This window comes from Cynoglossus semilaevis, chromosome 12 (assembly GCF_000523025.1).
Source record: "Cynoglossus semilaevis isolate Cse_v1.0 chromosome 12, Cse_v1.0, whole genome shotgun sequence".
Lineage (NCBI taxonomy): Eukaryota > Metazoa > Chordata > Actinopteri > Pleuronectiformes > Cynoglossidae > Cynoglossus > Cynoglossus semilaevis.
This window is the reverse complement of record NC_024318.1, coordinates 9,588,819-9,607,693: the sequence shown is the minus strand read 5'-3', so window position 1 is coordinate 9,607,693 and position 18,875 is coordinate 9,588,819. Positions and strand designations below refer to the sequence as shown.

The 18,875-nt window shown below is 40.5% G+C and overlaps 2 protein-coding genes across 2 annotated transcripts in view; one reads left to right on the top strand and one right to left on the bottom strand.

Annotated features, from left to right (window-relative positions):
• Window positions 1–18,875, top strand: part of wdfy4 (WDFY family member 4) — a 40,685-nt gene that overhangs the window by 12,963 nt on the left and 8,847 nt on the right. Inside the window, exons 24-54 of the mRNA XM_025060512.1 lie at window positions 105–244; window positions 690–801; window positions 883–1,073; window positions 1,161–1,313; window positions 1,424–1,497; window positions 1,841–2,002; window positions 2,118–2,212; window positions 2,386–2,479; window positions 2,579–2,772; window positions 3,050–3,216; window positions 3,294–3,413; window positions 3,499–3,666; window positions 3,745–3,879; window positions 4,479–4,605; window positions 4,712–4,860; window positions 5,703–5,941; window positions 6,050–6,174; window positions 6,749–6,940; window positions 7,025–7,134; window positions 9,341–9,418; window positions 9,512–9,703; window positions 10,225–10,297; window positions 10,384–10,592; window positions 12,142–12,290; window positions 12,376–12,490; window positions 12,848–12,933; window positions 13,021–13,083; window positions 17,559–17,601; window positions 17,688–17,807; window positions 18,379–18,502; window positions 18,695–18,804. Of these exons, the coding sequence (XP_024916280.1) occupies window positions 105–244; window positions 690–801; window positions 883–1,073; window positions 1,161–1,313; window positions 1,424–1,497; window positions 1,841–2,002; window positions 2,118–2,212; window positions 2,386–2,479; window positions 2,579–2,772; window positions 3,050–3,216; window positions 3,294–3,413; window positions 3,499–3,666; window positions 3,745–3,879; window positions 4,479–4,605; window positions 4,712–4,860; window positions 5,703–5,941; window positions 6,050–6,174; window positions 6,749–6,940; window positions 7,025–7,134; window positions 9,341–9,418; window positions 9,512–9,703; window positions 10,225–10,297; window positions 10,384–10,592; window positions 12,142–12,290; window positions 12,376–12,490; window positions 12,848–12,933; window positions 13,021–13,083; window positions 17,559–17,601; window positions 17,688–17,807; window positions 18,379–18,502; window positions 18,695–18,804 (4,109 nt within the window). The remainder of the gene's footprint in view (window positions 1–104; window positions 245–689; window positions 802–882; window positions 1,074–1,160; window positions 1,314–1,423; window positions 1,498–1,840; window positions 2,003–2,117; window positions 2,213–2,385; window positions 2,480–2,578; window positions 2,773–3,049; window positions 3,217–3,293; window positions 3,414–3,498; window positions 3,667–3,744; window positions 3,880–4,478; window positions 4,606–4,711; window positions 4,861–5,702; window positions 5,942–6,049; window positions 6,175–6,748; window positions 6,941–7,024; window positions 7,135–9,340; window positions 9,419–9,511; window positions 9,704–10,224; window positions 10,298–10,383; window positions 10,593–12,141; window positions 12,291–12,375; window positions 12,491–12,847; window positions 12,934–13,020; window positions 13,084–17,558; window positions 17,602–17,687; window positions 17,808–18,378; window positions 18,503–18,694; window positions 18,805–18,875) is intronic.
• lrrc18a (leucine rich repeat containing 18a) lies at window positions 13,286–17,542 on the bottom strand. Its single transcript, XM_025060520.1, has one exon. The coding sequence runs from the start codon at window positions 14,540–14,542 to the stop codon at window positions 13,784–13,786; it is 759 nt and encodes a 252-aa protein (XP_024916288.1). The 5' UTR covers window positions 14,543–17,542; the 3' UTR covers window positions 13,286–13,783.

The following is an 18,875-nucleotide window of genomic DNA, read 5'->3' as shown; positions in this document are numbered from 1 at the left end:
TCTTTTACTTGAAAATGTCAGACCAATCATTGTGGCTGTTTCATTCTTGTAATATTATGTGTTTCTTTTTTCTTTATCTGTGTAATTTCCGCGTCCTGCACCAGAAGGGGAGTCTGTCCCTCAGCGTCTGGTTCCTGAGGAAAGGATCTCATTTGGGATCAATCCGTCTATTTCCACCTTAACTACTGTTGTGCAGATCAGAGATGACTACAACGAGGTGGACTGCAGGCTGATTGCTAAAGAGGTGAAGCCACACTTCAATTGTTTTTGACAGTAGTCTTAATCACTAATTCTAGGTCAATAGGACAGAATGTCACTTGTGTTATCAATAATCTCATAAAGAGAAAAACTGAGGACAACACAAATGGAACATAAGGTGACACAGCAGAGGAAGAGCTGGTTGTCATGTTTTATTAAACAACATTTTGACCAGGCTCCATTTAAGCACCCTTTACCTTTATTATATATTTTCCTCTACATAGGATCGGACCTTGAAAAATATATCTATTAAAATGTTAACTGTCATGATATATTGAATCTAATCTAACAGTAATATTGTTAAAGATGTGTCTGCGACTATACTTTACAGCCATTGATTAAAGTATTATTCAATAATAATTGTATACTTTACAGCCATTGATTAAAGTATGTAAGTAAGTTTAATACTTAAAAATAATGTTGCCTTTCAGATGGAAATAACGTCTCGTGATAACTCCACGCCTGTATTTCTTGCTCGTAATATCAGCCAGCACCTGAGCGGCACAGCTCGCACAATTGGAGCAGCACTGATTGGACATTTTGGTAAATTCATGAAAAACCAAAGCAATTCTGTACTCCTTTTTTTAGCTGTATGTTTCTGAGCTTGTTGCTGCTCTCTTGTAGGCGTGCGTACATTCACTCCCAGCAGTGCATCCAATGGTTTCCTGTATGTTGGCGGACCGGCTCTTGTTCTGGGTCTGGTTGCGATGGCACCAGACGACAGCTCTTTGTATGCAGCTGTGAAGGTTCTCCTCTCTGTGCTGGAGACCAACTCTGTCATGCAAGAGGAAATGAACCGCATCGACGGATACAAGGTCTGTTGGCTTGATAACATTTGGGCCTCTCATCATGCTTAATTGCGCCCAAATGTGTTTCCGGAACTTGTTTCTATTTCGCTGCAGATGCTAGCTTTCCTGCTCAAGATGAAGAGAAAACTGATCAGCAACAGAACTGTACAGCTGGTTCTGTGTCTCACAAGTTCTCAGGAGCTGAACTCTGGCTCTGGGTTTGTCCAAAACATACCTGCTTTCAAAGCTTTGCTGTGCGACCTGGACGTAAGCATCAGAATTTTATAAATGGACGAGAAATCTTACAGCACATTTCTGTTATGTCTGTCTTTCGGCTCAGGAAATGTTGTGTCAGTGTTGTTGCTTTGTGTTTGCAGGTTTGGAAGGACACATCAGATAATCTGGATCTCTCAGTTCTGAACCATTTTACGGAAATCCTCAAAACATCAAGGTAAAAACCACAACTCTGAGTGTGTCGCCAGACCACATTTGAAACATTTGTATTGCCTAAATACAATGTTGTGTAATGTTATTGATATAAATGACTGAAAGATTACACAGCATGATGAAAGAGTTTTGGTCAGGACTGGGTGCAGCCTTCACTGTTAAATTCTGATGCAAGGTGTCATTATTATCACAGAAGTGTTTAGTCGAAGGAATGTTCACCAGAATCTGCCTCAGCTGAAGGGGAAAGCATGACTGAACATGTGCAAGAATTAGGCTATTATGTCCGTGGGAAGTGGTTGTGGTTGATATTAATGCTCTCTCTGTTGTCCCTGTGTCTGCATCCACAGCAGTGGCAGCATGAATGCAGCACTCATGCACAGCATTGGTCTGATACCAAAGCTGCTCTATAAACTGTCTGACTGCATGAGTGCTCATGGGAAAGTTAAGACTATTTCCTGTGTCATCACATCACTCCTCAAAATCCACTTCACCACTCTGGACTTGAGCAGGTACTTTTTGTGGATTCTGTGCAATAATCACTGACTTTTAAAATATGATGAGAAATATTTAGGTAAACTTTAACCTTTGATTATTTTTTAATGCAACATTTTTTTGTATCATCAGGCTTGGTCTCTTCATGGTCTACACACTCCCTCCTCCCAGCAACAGGAGTGAAGCCATGGAAGTATCTGACGATGATCTCTCAGAGGAGGTTTTAGGTGAACTACACTTCTTTTCTTGACTTTTTTTAATAGAAGAGATTTGTTTGAATGTTGTCAGCAGGACATAAATGAGAAAACAGTGAATACACATCTTTTTAGACTTGTAAAATGTGGTTAAATAATTTTGCCTCAACACTGTTGGACCCTGTCTTCCCGTGTCTGTGGTGCAGCTCAGAGTTCTGGTCCGGTCGGCTTCATCTGGATCCGCAACCAGCTGTTACTGTCTCTCTGTGAACTCCTCGTCTCAGACGGCCTCCCTGAAGAGTGAGCAGCGTCGGCCACAGTTTTACAACTGGAATCACATTAACTCAAACCCATCAAACCACAACTGAATTCTTTTGTTGTGTTATTATTCCCCACTAGTCAGCAGAAGCAGGCGTTCGATTCCCTGGGCAGTGATTGGCTCCTGCTCTTCCTTCTGCCCCACCTTCACCCATCGACGGTGAAACTGAGTCTCGTCCTGCTCACATCCTGTCTGTCCAATCAGGAGCAGCAGAGCAGCTTCAGAGAAGCAGTGATTCCAGCAACACTCATCGACAGCATGGAGGAACCTATAGGTATGATGGGTAAAGTCTAAAAAAAAAAGATATAAAATGATATATAAGAACTCAATAATATAGTAACAGTATTTTACCCACTTATTTTTTGGGGAAAAAAAATAATTTAGCAAAATTAAAAATTATGTTACAAAAATGTTACAGATAAAGTTAAATAAATGGTTTCATAGTAAAACTGAACAGCAGGTTTCAGAACAGAGATGATGCTTTACAATTTAGTGCAATATGAAGGGATTAACACCATCGTATTGAAAAAATTCTCCACTTGTCCCTTTAGACAACCTTCAGGCTCATTCTTGGTCTTATGAGTGTCCAAGCACCACGTGTGGAGGCTTCGATGTTCTGCGGCAGCTGCTGATCACTCACTCGCAGCTGCCTCAGGTGTATGAAGCTCTGGCCGCTTTGTTGCTACGGAGAAAATTGAGTCAGACGTCGGACGCAAAGGTAAAAATTTAAAAACATTATCTTATAAAATAATCTAAGATTACATTTTCTAATGATTTTTTTTTTGACATTTAAAGGTGAAATTAGATGAAACCCTGCAGTCGCTGATTGAATCTCAGGCCGACTGTCCTGCTCAGCAGCTCTGTCCTGAAGCTGCGACGATTCTGCTGGAGTTGGTCAAAAACACCATAACAAAGGTCAGGATTTTAGTGATGCCTTAATGTCATAATATCTGCAGCATATTTGTGACCTTTAATACTTTAAATGTTGTCTATGTTGCAGCCACAGTCCACGTCAGGCACCGATGCATCATGGTTACTGCAGCTCCCGGCCAGTGTCATGCAGTTCCTGTGTCTCCTCCACAGTCTCCGACCCCGAGATCCACTGTGGGCATCCCAGGAGTTCCTGCACACACTTGCAGGAGTTGTGTTTCCTCTGGACATCTCTGAGGTTTGTGTGTGTGTGTGTGTGTGTTAGTGTGCTAGCATTCAAATGTATGTGTGTTCATTGGTGTTCTTATTTTTTTAGAGTAATGGTGAGGATACAGTGAAGAGTTTTCAAACCAGGAAACCAGTGTGTGACTTCATCAGAATACTGCTCATGGACAGTCTTCTCAACCTGCCCTCCAACAGCAGCTCCTGTCCTCTAGTTCAGCTGCTGGAGGTAAAAAAAACCCCAAAACAAGACAAAAAAACTTACATGATGTTACATTACTAATAATACAAATAATTATTTATATTCACAAATTTCATTATTCTGCTATAGTTATTGGTTTTGTTATACTGCAAGACTGTCTATTTACCACAGGGTGCCGCTCTTTCCTCAGTTACAAAGGACGACACTACGTCTACGCTGTGTTGATTAGTTCATTTGCCATTTTATTGCACACACACACACACACACACACACACACAAAGGTAGCCTCGGCTGTTCGTGTGAGGGTTTTGTATTCATTTCTACAACCTTTGTAGAGTCGAGTCCTATTGTTTCACCACGTTCAGGTTTCCTTACATTAACTCAAGACCATATATTTCTCCTATTTGTAGCCAGAGCCTGAAACAAATAGTTAATGCCTCATTAGGCCTGGTTATAATTCTGATAAGAACAACTGCTCCTTGAATAATAAAAGTAATAATACCACAAAAATATTACTTTAAACTTTAATCGTTATATTTAGTCATTTTGAATGTAATTGAATTGTGTGTTTTTATTTATTTATTTATTTACGTACTAATGTCTCCTAATCGTTTCACCCCCTGCAGTTTGCCCCTCACGATGCACTGCTGGAGCAGATTCAGAGTTTCCAGACCGAGCTGCTGGAGCTGGTAATGGACATCGTCCAGATGCTCAGCCAGGACCAGGAGCAAAACACTCATCTGAGTTCACAGGGTATTCACTTCTCCACACACTCTTCTACCTTCTTATTTCTTCTAACTTGCTCCCACCATAAACCACCTCTCCATCCGTGTGTGACGTTTTGCTCCGTATCTTTCAGACTCCAGGCAGTCGGGTGACGGAGCTTTGAGCATGCTGATGGACAATGTGGTGGTCTTTGGTAAGACCATGCTGCAGAAGCTCTACGGTGGAACGTTCTTAGCAGACCCCGAGGTTCTGCTCAACTTCCTCGCTGATCAGATTGTGGTGGTGAGACAGCAACACAGAAACAGAAACACCTACCGTATCAATATTTAATCAATAGTCACTAATGATCTAAACTGAGATTTATATTTGCAGTTATACGGTAAGTGTTTTTTTTCTAATTAAAACTGGAGCATGTTTTTAAATGATGCAATCTGAAAAATTCCTGCTCACTTTTACAGCCATAAATAATTAAACCTATTTTAATTATCATATCATAAACTTGTATCAGACTTGTTCACAGTTCGGTCCTGAGGCCAAATCTGCCACAAGTTTAATTTAGCATTTAAATGAAGCTGGGTACAGCTGTTTTAATTTTTTTTAATTTCTTGTAAATATATAATATGTGTTAGAGTCGCTTTCAGAACTCTTTATTAATTAATCTGATTTTCTCTGTACATTTTTGTATGTTCTTTTGTTATTAATCATTTTGGTAACATTATTCTCTTTATGAATTACCTCATGTATGATTTGCTTTTACATTTACAGTAGTTTTAATTACTAACAAATCTAAAAAAAACACACATTTTAGGCCAATGTTTAGCCATTCAATGCAATGGTTTTTACCTGTTATTTGGTTTTATTGTATTGTTTCTTTCCTAATTTACAGCGTTTTCTTTTTTGCAAATGTATTAGTTGACAAACATTTGGTCATCTATATATTAAATGTGTATTTTTAAATACATTTTTAGTTAATTTCTAGAATGTCAATAATAATGTTTAATAATAATAATAATAAATATAATAGTATTATTAATACATGCATGTATTAAATGTTACAAATCGCGCTGCTCATTAACTACTAATTAAAAACATTTATTTAAATACATTTTTATGTGAAATTCCAGGCTCTGGAGAAAGGCCAAACCCAGAAAGAGAAGACGCTGTCATCACTGTACTCCTGCACCAACGAAGTCCTGCTCTATTTCTTATCTCAACCTCGTCAGTCACCTGAAGAACAGCAAAGGATCGTCCTGACGTTACACACCGTCATGGCTCGCTGGGACGTTATTATGGCCACGTACAACGCAAACGTCAGCTTCATCTCGTGTCTCCTCCATTGTCTGTTACTCATACGATCTGGCAGGTAATGTAGGAATAATGTCCACTTCGAACAAACCGTTTTATGTGGTGCCTTTGCTCTTTAAATTAAAAAAAAATTGTAATATATATCAATCACATCTGTCTTTTTTAGCTACCTGGATGGTTTTGGATGCCTGGTGCAAAAAGTGCACAGGAGAAAGTCTTCATTTCACCTGTTTTCTCCTAGAATCCGACGGTCTGAAGTATTCAACATCAACAGAGCAGTGAAGAACACAGGTTTATTTCACATTTCATCATGAGTTTTCTTTAGATTCTCTAAGTCTGTAGAGTTATATTTGAAAGTTATATTGACTTCAAAGTAATAAAAAAATTCTAATTAATAATTAGATACTAAGTTTCACGTTTGGTTCTATGGTAGGTATAATCTGTCATTTTTAAATGTATGATAGGATATAAAAAAACATTATCACAAGCAAAACAAACTGTTTAAAGTTTTGCCAAATCGAGAGAAAGAAATATTTTTAAGATGAGATTTTTCTAGAATTAAAGCAACAGGTTTCAAAACTCAAAAGAAAATATTATGATGCTAGTGAGTGATTAAATAAAGTCAAAAATAAAAACTCTGCATTGAAATAATCTTGGGTGGATGAAGTGCACATAAATAAAAATATACTGTGGACACATATCTGATGTTGGAATATTTGAATTTTATGATATAATTTCTTTACATAATAATTTTTTAGAAATGTGGTAGAAATATTTGTACCTGTATTTAAATCACTCGGAAATCACTTTTAGAAACAAACACACCTTTTAATCATGTTTTTCTCGACTGTCTGTGCCTGGACAGGTGAGGGAGAACTGGTGTGTTTGGTGGAGTCCTGCTGGTCCAAAGTCATGGCAGAGAGACAACACACTCTGGAGGAGACCTACAAGTTAGAGCTCTCGGCCGCCAACGGCTCAGAGACGGGCTCGGTCAGCATGGCAGATATCAGCCCTCTGTGGGAGGAAACTGCACATAAAGCCTGGCAGCTGCACACAGGTCAGCCCTCACCGTGATTACCTCTGTCTGTGTCTCGCTGTCCTTCACATTTAAACTGTTGGTACTATTTAACACGTCCCTCAGAGAGTCAGAGGAAGAAGGTGGGCGTCAGCTCCCAGAAGAAGCTGGATGTGATCAGCAGTGCCGTTCGCTCGGTTCTGACCAGGCCGGGCAGAGAGTCGCTGACGGTTGAGGTAAACACATTCATCCGTACCATGAGGTCACCTTTCCCCCCAGGAGTCCTCTGCATCCAAAAACCTGAGCTCTTGTCCCAAAGTCGGTGTTGTGTTTGTGCCGTGGGCCGTCCAGCCCTGTGGGGTTGTTTGATTATTTCTTTAAATAGATTTGGATTATCACAGCTGATTGCCCCTGAGTGGGCATAGTAATTGATATCTGTTAGGCCCATCCACGGGAACACTCACTACAACACAGCAGTGTTTGCTGCTGAAGGTTAAAGACGTGCTTATTGTTGTTTTTCCCCCTCGAAACACGTGGCCCACATCATTAGTTCCCCCACAACGCTTAAGACGTCGAGCCATCTGGAGCAGGGAGCGGGGACATATTACTCAGGCACACAGGCATGAAATTAGCGCGTCTGTGTGTCTGTCTAACCTTCCACAAAGTGCCTGCGTGTGTGCGCTCCCGTTCGTGCGCACAACTCTTGCCCACAGAAATCAGGTTGGCAATTATATTGGTAGCAATCTGATGAAAACATTATTCATTTGATGTTATTCTTTATCATATCAGGCCGTGACAGGCTATCAGCGCGGGTGATGAATTGTTTTTCCGTCTGTGAGGTGGAGGAAAAGAGGGAGGGATGATTTCCCTTCTCCTTCTCTGGCGCTGGTGGAACAAAGTGAATATTTTCAAATAATGAAAGTCAAGTTTTTCAGTCGGACTGAGTCATTCTGTCCCTTAAACAAACAAGTCGGATGGTAATTAATTTCCGGGTCATTACCCCACAACCTGACGTCTCCTGTTCTGTGGGAAGTCTTTAAGTAACGCAGCGTCGTCTGCGAGTTTCACACACACCAACTTTTTAGCCGACAAAACAACAGACTTTTAACGTCGGTGATGCACACGGTGGGTGGAAAAACTCAGTCAGGCTTCAGTGCGAGGAGATTTATTTCATCAACCAATGCAGTTCCCATAATCATATCTGTGTCCTCATATTAGAAAGATAATTAACAGCACTAATGATCACGTTAAGTTCATTACACATTCACTGCCAGCCCCAGAATGAAGTTGACATTATGTTGCCTTATCATCAAAGGTGGCGCATTGTTGGGAAGTCATTAAAATGGAAATGAGTGTGATGTTCTGATGTTAATTGCAGAAGGGGAAGAGATGAGTTATGTATTTAATGCAACATTTAAAAAGCCAATGAGGTTGCTATCTGCTAAATAGGGTAATTAATGCTATATATTACTTATGTTTGTCCAAATGAAGGAATGAAATTAGGAGGATGATGAGGACGACGACCGAGTCGCCGTTTATCTGTGGCAGTGCGGCTCCAGCTCACAAACTTCATTATTAGTCCCCCCCTTCTATAATCTGCCCTCTTTATTTCTCTTTCTATAGTCCCCCCCTTCTATAATCTGCCCTCAAATTACTCCTTTATTTCTCTTTCTGCACAAATTCTCATTGACTAAGCAGCCAGTCATTACCGTCGCTGTCGTTTGTCGGAATTTGTTCCAAAACTTTTATTCCCCCTTCCTGAAATGCGCAAGAATTTTAAATCCTGTCCAAAACGGTTTGCTGCAAAACGCAGTGTGAAGATGTGTAAATAAGACTGGGTATGGAGAGTTACTGCGTGTTCATTCAGTCAATTAAATGCTTTTCCTGGGTCAGCTGTAAGAATGGACACATGTTGTTTCACTACTCTCTCAGCGAGCACTGCTGTGATGATGGGCTTAATGAAGCAGTTAACAGTCAGAATATGATCCCAGTGTGTCTGTTGAACATGAGCATCCTGCAGTGTCAACACGGCTGTGTTTGGGCTGGTTCTCCCGTTTCCCCCTTTCTTACCTCTTTTAATTGTCGCACACACACACCCACACACTCGCTCACACACAAGGCCCGTGCACACTTACCTTGCCCTTGACTGTGGCTTGGCTCAGTGATATTAATGTTTATTTTAATCGGATCACACCAACAAATGATTACATTTGCAGACAGGGTTATTGTAACGCCGTAGCCACTAGCTTATTTTGCCCAGTGAATGTAATTTGGAGCAGATGTGATTTTATGAATGCATTGTAATTACATGAGGAAACAACAATACCATTATGAATATACAATCTTTGTGAACATAATGTGTTGTGTGTTCACAATATGAGCTGGAAGAGTGATTGTGCGACCCGCTCTTTTCATTTCCCACCTATTCTGCCGTCTTTGCAGGAGTTCCTGACCTGTGTGGAGTCACATCGACAGAGAGGCCACGTCATTTTTGAGAAAATGAAAACAAATCACTTACAGGTTTGGTAGAATTGTTGCCGAAAAACTCACCTGAAATACCTGGTGTTAAAAAAGCCAGAATTAGATTGGTAATAATCTTCATCTGTATCACAGCTACAGGCCAGTGACTGGGAGCGAGTGAGCTCAAAGTGGCTGAGTCTTGAAGCAGAGCTGCTGAGGGAGAGAGCTTTTTTTGGACCCGGACCAGGAGTTCTGCTCAAACAAGACTGGGTCCAAGATGCGGCCGAGGGACCCAACAGGACCAGATTACGGCTACGCAGAAAGGCACTACGACGATCCAGACAGGTGTAACCTTTCAGTCTAACACAGACTACAAACAAGTGACTGTTTCAGTACTGTGATGTCAACCTATCAACAACACACATTTACTTCAAGACTAAGGACACAGTGGAAGAGTGGTTATTGCTCTTGCCTTACAGTTGGATGATTGCAGGTTCACTGGTTTAATCCCCAGTCTTTCTGTATGGACTGGTGAACCAAAAAAAAATTGAAAATATAAAATAAAAATATTGAAATGGATTAGCTAGTAACAGAAGAGTATGGGTAGTGATGCCTTCACTGTCCTAGAACAGAGACGATCAGTAGATTTAGTTGTACTGTTGAGCTGATCTAAAAAAAATAGAAGACAATATAATGCTATGAACTCATGCTGGAAAAATATTAAAACACACATGATTTAATTAGAAATATTGCATTTTGTATGCATTTTTTAACGGTAAAGCATATAGGTGTTTTTATTTTATTTTATTCACATATTTCACCTGATGACTGTCCATATTTAATACATGTAAATGTTGTTCCTACAGATCCTGGGAAGAATGAGTCTGGGTTTAAGGACTGGTGCATCTGAGGAAACTACCAGTAAAACAGATGACACAGGTTCATTTTTTTTCACTTTTTATTCTGTAAAGAGTGTTGAATGAACATTGAGTTCAACGCTTTATTTAATCATTTCCATTAAACAGAGGCTGAGACCGTGTTTGAAGTTGGCGCCGAAGCAAAGGAGGATTTCGAGGAGGGTGAAAAGGATCGCCTGACCTTTTTCCCAGTTTTAAATGAAACACCTGCGCTTACTGACAGTCTCCACGACTCCACGCCCCCCAGACCCTGCTCCCAAAGACAAGACTGCTCTGACCTGCGCGTAATCATGCAGGAGTTGCACCCAGAAGAAAAGGTACTGCAGCATAAAAGTGTTGGATGGCCTAAAAAAACACACTGCATAAACACAAACACAACTCCCCTCCACCCAACTAATATCCACAGTTCTAATTATGTGGTGCAGAGAGAGGGATTCCAGTAGCCCAGCGCTGCTATCAGAATTTCATCTTTCCTCATTAGTGTAATGTTTTAATGTTGAGGCCCAGCTCAGCGCTTCTCATTCTTCCTGTGAGTTAGAAAAACCAAAGAACATGTTGACGGGGACTCTCATCGCTCCGGCAACATGCAGCGGCTTTTAATGTTTCTGACAGAAGTATTAATAAAAACAGTAGGAGGTGATGCAAGCTGTCTTGCATCTGCTTAGTAAGTGTGTGTGATGTGTGCTCGTGTGTCCTGTTGTCTAGCCGCGGCTCATTGTGCGAATCCTGCTGAGCTTCCTGTCAAATGAACACAGTCATTAGCCCTGAAAAATGCACGCACACATACACACGCATATATAAAAGTTACACACAAAGGGAGAGCCGCTCATAATTAGCTTGCCAGCGCCGATAGTGTGATTATGACAGTAATGTGTATGGGGAGAAATCAATGGCCTGACATTAGGCTCTCAGTCAATAAAAGTGCTCCTTTTCTCTCCTTCTCACCGTCAGCGGCTGAACCACCATCAGACTGATGAAGCGTTTCTGTCCGGCACAGCGTGGAGATACGGAAACACGTTTATTTTTTTAAACTATTTATTTATTTTAATTGCAATAAATTAGCAGCATGGGTCTGAAATGGAGGCACTGTTTAAAACAACAGGCCTGATGTTGGTGTCGCTGCACTCGACCTCCGTGTGAAGAGTGTGTGTGTGTGTGTGTGTGTGTGTGTGTCATGTACTTGAGACTCACTCACCTTGATAAGAGATATTGTCTGTTGAAGTGTGTGCAGTCAGACCAGAGGTTCTGATCACTTAGCAGGTTTCCTATTGTGTGTGGCAGTGATTAATTCTTCTAATAATGGCCAGGCTGGGCCTCCTCCTCCTCCTCCTCCTCCTCCTCCTCGTCCTTCTCCTCCTCCTCTACCACCAACTGTGTGACTAGATGTGTGCAGGTAAAGAGTCTGATTTGATTAGTATAAATTGTAAAGGCCCCGGGGCCGTGGTGGGGCCCCATATGGTTTTTGGGCACCGTGTCCCAGAGGGCCCGCGGAGGGGCCGAGTCAGGGAGACGGCCAGGTGCACACACTCACTGTGAAATGAGGGGAGACAATAGAATTAGCCACACATTATCACACCGCACTTAGCGTTAGCCGCGACTAGCGCTGAAAGCGGCCACGTGGGTCCACGCGGGTGCAGAGTGAAACACATGGTCACGGCGCTGAAAAAGAAGCCTTCTGCTCCTCATCAATCAGCTCTGATAATGAAGTGTTCAACTGTGTCTTTTTAATAAAGATTAAAATATGTGATTAAAATGATCAATCACACGCTGACTGAAGCGCTTGCCTGGGTCCTGTGTCACCTCCCGGGAGACAGACGTCTCACAGGGGACCTAATGTATCTCTATCTCCTTCTATGCATCTGTAAGGTTAAAGCCAAGATGTCTGTGGTGATGGTGAGCGGCCTCAGAGTGGCAGAAGGAGTGCTGCTGTTCAGCAAAGACGCGTTACTTCTGTGTGAGGGCTTCACGCTCAATCCATCTGGAGATGTGTGTTGCAGGAAACACCACCCCAGCAGGTGGGTCTGCACGGAACAGTTGGAGCAGTTTACTTATTATAATTCTTATTATCCACTGATTTTTTTTTCCTGCTGTCTTGGTCAGTGTCAAGGACTCCTTCATGTCCACCATGCTGAGTAAAGAGCTGTCTCCAGCCCGCTGCAGAAGCTGGCTCTATGAGGACATCAAGGAGGCTCACTTCATGAGTTTCCTCTTGGAGGTCAGACATTTTTTATTTTTTATTTTTAAATTAAAATATGCAGAGACATTTTGGATTTCACCATATTAGACTTTATAGAGGCGTCTATGAATTATTCTGTTTATTTTCCCGCTTGTGACGTTAACAATTTAAATTAAAAGTGCAAAAATAATATTGTAACTGTACTGCAGGGCCACACAGTAAATCAATGGTTGCCTGTTAAATCGCTGCCTGATTTCATAAAACATGTCACTTCAGGAAAAGGACAAAAACAAAAAAGAAACAAAAAAGAGTCATAAGGACAGACTATGGCACAAAAAGTATTTGTAAATCACAAAAGTATTATGTTGAATTTATCCATTTTCCCCTGTCTTTCAGGACAATGCCATAGAGGTTTTCATGAATAACGGACACTCAGTATTCCTGGTTTTTCTAAACAAAGACCATGTCAATGCCTATAAAAGGTAACACTTATACAGAGTCTTTTTGTTTTCTTCATTTCTTACCATCATACCTTTACATACTCTCATACTCATACTGTCTTCCTGCAGACTTTGCTCATTGGTGCCAGCATTAAAAGGCAGAGGGTCTGCTGAGATCATCGCTAACGCCAGGTAGGAACCGTCATCACAGTCTAACAACACAATTAGTCACCAAGCAGCCAGCTGCTTTTCTAACGTGTAAAGTGGATCAAATTAATGTGATTTAAAAAAAAAATCTAATTTAATTTTATATAATTGAATTAAGGGATTTAACAGACCAGTCTTCAGTGGGTTCCACGAAATTTATATATATATATATATAGATGAGAAAAACTTAAATAAAAGTAAACTGTTGAACTGACTGTATTTATTTTAGCAGAGCACAAACGAACCAAAATCACACAAGATGCATTGTAAAAAAAAAGAGAAATTAAAAAAAACTCTAATTCTGATCCATTACCATAACACACACACATAACACACACACAGAAATAAACACATGTGCATACCAATTATTCCAGTCTAATCAAGCAGCACTGAAGCTACTGGAGATGCTGACCAATCAGCAGTCAGCTCCAGATGTGTGCCAATTGCTTTCCTAATCAAAGGAACTGTTACCTTTAAAAAAGAAAACAACGTTTGTACTCCCCCTCTGTCTCCCCTTCGTTTTCCATTAGTTTTTTCCCTGTGGTATGGTCCCATCTCCCACAGTTCCAAAGGTCCAACGCCACCTTTTCAGGCCAGTCGTGACACGTGATCAAAATGTGTTCAACTGCTTAGAACCGGCCCACGTTTGTATCCTGTAAATGTACGAGACGTTACAGCCTCGTGCTCACGTCTGGTCCGTCTTGCGTATCCTCCACTCGTCCTGATTGACTTTAGCCACCGAGTTCGGCACAATCAGGCCGACGTACCTCCTTTTCTCCTCCACCATCTCAACCTCGCTGTCTCCTTCGGAGTCTTCACTCCCACACATGCTGCCGTCTTCTTTTTTCCGTCCTTTTTTCTTTCTGTCTTTCCTAACTTTTTTTTCCAGTTCTTCCGCCTGGATGCCGGACAGAGGATTGCGTCTTACGTTTATCTTAATCAGGTTCGGTAACGTGGTCACATAATCCGGCAGATTGATGAACTGGTTATCAAACAGGCCCAGGTCTTCGAGGTTATTCAACGCCTCCAGGGTGGACGGCAGAGAGTCCAGCTTGTTTAAACCCAGATTGAGAGTCTTGAGGTTGGCGAGGGAGCCCAGTGTGGAGGGCAAACCCTCCGAGGTGATGTAGTTGTTAGAAAGGTTGAGGTGGGTCAGTGCTGCCATGTTCCCAATAGATTCTGGCACAGACTCCAGTTTGTTGGTGTGGAGGTCCAGCAGTTTGAGGGACTTTAAGTCCCCAATGTTTTTGGGAAGTTCCTTGATCAGGTTTCTGCTGAGGTCCAGCTCGTCAACATTGGGCAGTTTGAGGAGACAGTCAGGGAATTTGGTCAGACGCATTTTGCTGAGGGTGAGTCTGCGCACTCCATCTGCTGTGACCTCCACTGCCTTTTTGGCAGCCTGAAGGGTCAGCTCGTTACCCTTCTTCTTTTTCCCTTTAGGCATGGTACTAAAAACACAGAAGTTAACGAACAGTTTAAAAAACAAGATGAAATAAAAATGGATGAAATGTCACTCTAACCCAGATGTGGATGAGTCCGTACGACATCAAAGGCAGGGTTATAAGACTGCATGAACACAATCAGCTTTGAAGAACCTTTGATCTGAGAAGCTTGCATCATACAGATGAATCATATACAAATGTATCAGTCCACCTTAACAGAGTATATCCATGGAGCAAACAGTCCTTCTGAAATACTAAATAGATTAACAGGCTTTTTCTGTATTCAAAAAAGTATATTATAGAACTTTATTTAGACAGAAAAAATGTGGACACCTCAAAAAGTGACTGGAAAATGTAGAAAGTTGGAAGTGGTCCAACATCTCAACAGGGGCTTTAGCCAAATCAGTCTAATTTTTTAAGGCAAGAAAAACTTGATTACAGGGTTTTCAACATTGGGTCAGTGACCCACATGGGGTCCCCAACAGTATTGCATTGCACAAGTTTTTGTTTGGTTACACAATTATTCATACTTTTTTTTTTTACATTTTTCACACAAATTAAAGTACATGTTTATTATTTGAATAGCTTAATATTTAATATTAAATAAAATAAAAAGTTCAATTTAAAAATACCACTTTTGTTTCTTTTAAATGTTTGCTATTACTGTTGTAAAGTAAAACAAAGTACTTCTCTAAATCAATGTGTGTATACTTATGTTTAAGTATGTGTGTTCAGGGCGTGATGTAATTTATTCAAATACGAGGGCTTATGTATGGCCCAGGGCAGTGAGGAAAGCATGCTCTCTGAGGAATGAGAGCCTGAGCATTGTGTGTGTGTCACTGTGTGTGTGTGTCATTGTGTTGTGTCTGTAGGAGTGCGTGCTCACCCGGTGTTGCCCATGGGGGTATTTAAGAGCATGACTCTCTAATTAAGGCTAATGCAGGGGAACAATAGGAGAGAGAGGCGACGCTGGATAATACAGCAGAAACAAATGAGTGTTGATGCTCCCTCACCCAGCTACTGATTGAGCCGTTTGCTTCCTTTCAGGCGTGTGTGTGTGTGTGTGTGTGTCTGTGCGTGTGTGTTGAAGCCAACATCACACGTGTGTGTTGGCAGACATGGTTGTACTGTACTGGTGTACGTGTCCGTGTGTGAAGAGTCAAAGCAGGACTTTGATAAATGATAGTTGAGCAGTGTTGGAAGTGTGATGAGGGCGGCGCTCTCTTCTCCCCTCCCTGTCTAAAGGAGTGTGTGTCTGTTTGTGTCTGTGTTACACCCCAAGGCCCTCTCTCGCCTCATTCATCATCCTCAGGATGAGAGAGGTTATCCACTGGTGCTTGTTCCCATTATAACCTCCTATAGAAAGCTATTGCATGAAATTATTACCTGCAATTAGATAACACACATACCGGGCCAAATGCAATGATTGATTTAGTGTAGTTGTACTAAAAGAATCTGGTCAGGAGTTATTAGACAAGGGGAGGAGTTATTGGTCTCACAAATACCCAGCAACATTTTGGACTTTGTCCACAGGGACCTACAGTAAATAATGTTAAAAATTGTTTTTTTTTTAATCCACAACAGAAAACAGATCAACTTCAAATAATCAGGAGTTTCTTTTGAAAAATTAAATTACACTTAAGTCACTTATGTGAATTTCTAACACAGTTCTTTATTTATAATGAATATTAAATTCACCCACAGTCCAAATTCACTGAAGTTAATGTTGTAGTAATGTTATAGACATAATTACCAATAATTAACTTAGATGTTAGCGCTTGGAATGACTACATTTTAAATTTTAATAAATTACATCTTATCAGAATATTTGGCTTAAACTAAAATCCATGTCCACAAAACAGCCGTTTACCTCGAGCCTTTCTGTCTGTGACAGAAACAACAGTTACACTGTTACCACCTAGTGATTAATCTAATAATGACATTTTCAATCTGGAAAAAATAAAATCTTCATAAAATGTAATAAGAATAAGAGAATATTCCCTAAAATTACCTGGTACCAGAGGATAGTTGAGGAAGAGGTCAGGAATGAACATTTCCCCAGTCTCTCCTCCACCAAACACAGAAAGTCCAGGTTCCTCTTGTTTAATAACGTTACTTAGCAACTGTGGTGCTTGGCGCCAGGACTTTATTACTGTGTTACTGGCCCACAGAGGGAGAAGAGATTTCAGGAGCAGTTTGAACCCTTTCCCAATTTAGATTGAACAAGTTCAGACGGCTGTCCTGTGAGTAAAATACAAAATAAAATGTTCAGGAACACGGTCCTTAACAAAGTGAACACTTCTTCCTCAGCTGTTCCCTGTACAGCAGCAAACCGTGATGATGGTCTGACTGTTACAGCCAAAAAGATTTGATTTACTCCTTTTAAGAATTTTCTTCTGCATCATCATTTCCCCTTTGACCTCACAGGGACACGGCTCTGAACATCTGCCATCTATCAATACATAATCACTGCAGTTGATTGGCAATTAGCAAATTACACCAGGATTAATCCACATTCCTAAATATGACAAAACATCTTCTGTTTTGGATAAAAACAAACAAACAGCAGGAAAATATTTTTATTTTTTACTTGATTGAAATTATGGAATTATTAATGGGAAAAATGTCTGGAAAACAATGTCTGGTGTTGAGATACACTGAGCTGAAGTTGCTTTGGAGAAACTCTTTTCTCTTTTATGTATGTTAGAGCCATTATAAATGTACAATGTCTGGATGATTTTTCTATGTTTTATATGAAGAGAAGATTTCCTGGTGGCCTACAGATGGCACCAAGTACTTCATGTACACTCCATACTGCAGCTCCCCTCAGTCTCCTAACGGCTAATACAGCTGTGTATACACATTTACTTTCTGGAATCACTCACTCATCTCCACTCCGCCGCCACTGTTGCGTTTCCATCAGCGGTTGCTAGGTAACAGAGTAGGAAATAAAAACTTTGTGCTGGCAGGTAGCTGCTCACCGACGCTGATTCAACGTTTGTTTTTATTGTGTTTCAGAAAGACTCCTGTGGTTGAAAAGGCAGCTCTGGTTAAATGGCAGGTAATTCAATGAACACGGTTTAGTGCTTGGGATTTTTATGTGTTTATTTGTGTATACTGGGTATAAAGTGTTTGCCTGTGTTCCAGAAAGGGGAGATCAGTAACTTTGAGTACTTGATGCATCTGAACACCATCGCTGGACGGACGTACAACGACCTGATGCAGTACCCAGTATTTCCCTGGGTCTTAGCAGACTACCACTCAGAGGTAACGTTTATAGTGCACATTAAAATGTCTGACCGCATGTTTTTAAAAAGCAAACAACCTATTAAGTTAAAGTTAGGTCCAGGAATGTGGAGATGTGGAAAATCTGATAAATCCCAGAAACCTAGAAACTTTCTAGGAGAGATTTTATGGAAACCTAATTCCCAGTAATTATTCAGATTGCACTAAATGAACTGAAATTAATAGAATTTTTTTTTGTTATTGTACAGTATTATACACAAGCCTTAAATAAAGTATTGTGTGTTTTAATAAGCTGATGTACATGCATATAATTCTAATACAATACAAAATGTATTAAAAGCCCATCAAAAGCAAAACATAAATGTTATAATGATTTTTTTAAATTATTTGTATTAAAAGAGACTTTCAACTTATTTTTCAAAAAGTTGTTTTTCAATCTTTTATTGCAGAATGTTTCTTCTCATTCATGTTCAAAAACCTTAAAACTTGAGGTTGAGGTTTTAGCAGCCCAGGTCAGGAGTGTGGTTCCAGTCATCATTATGAACCGTGCTCATGTTTTATCCTCATCCAACCTCTTTTTCTCCCTCTGCAGACACTTGATCTGTCAAATCCTGCAACTTTCCGTGATTTGTCCAAACCAATGGGAGCTCAGACGGAGAAAAGGAAACAGATGTTTATCCAGAGATATGAGGAGGTGGAGAACAGCGAGGGTGAAGGTGTGTGTGTGTGTGTTTGTCCTGGAACTAATGTTTTTATTCATCTTTTCTCTTTGCAGCATTTTCTTCTTATTCAGTTTGTCCAATATGTCAGTTATCCCGATGAATAAAACTCTTCCTCTTCTTCTTCTTCTTCTTCTTCTTCTTCTTCTTCTTATAATAATAATGATGTATAAATGCCTCTCTCTGCAGGAGAATTGTCAGCTCAGTGTCACTACTGTACCCACTACTCCTCAGCCATCATCGTGGCGTCCTACCTTGTCAGAATGGAACCGTTTTCACAGACTTTCCAGGCTCTGCAGGTTAGTCCAACGGAATCTCCAAAGATATATATATATATATATATATATATATATATATATATATATAAATA

Coding starts and splice junctions, on each gene's coding strand:
- lrrc18a (XM_025060520.1), bottom strand. CDS start 14,542: ATGCCTAAAGGGAAAAAGAAGAAGGGTAACGAGCTGACCCTTCAGGCT.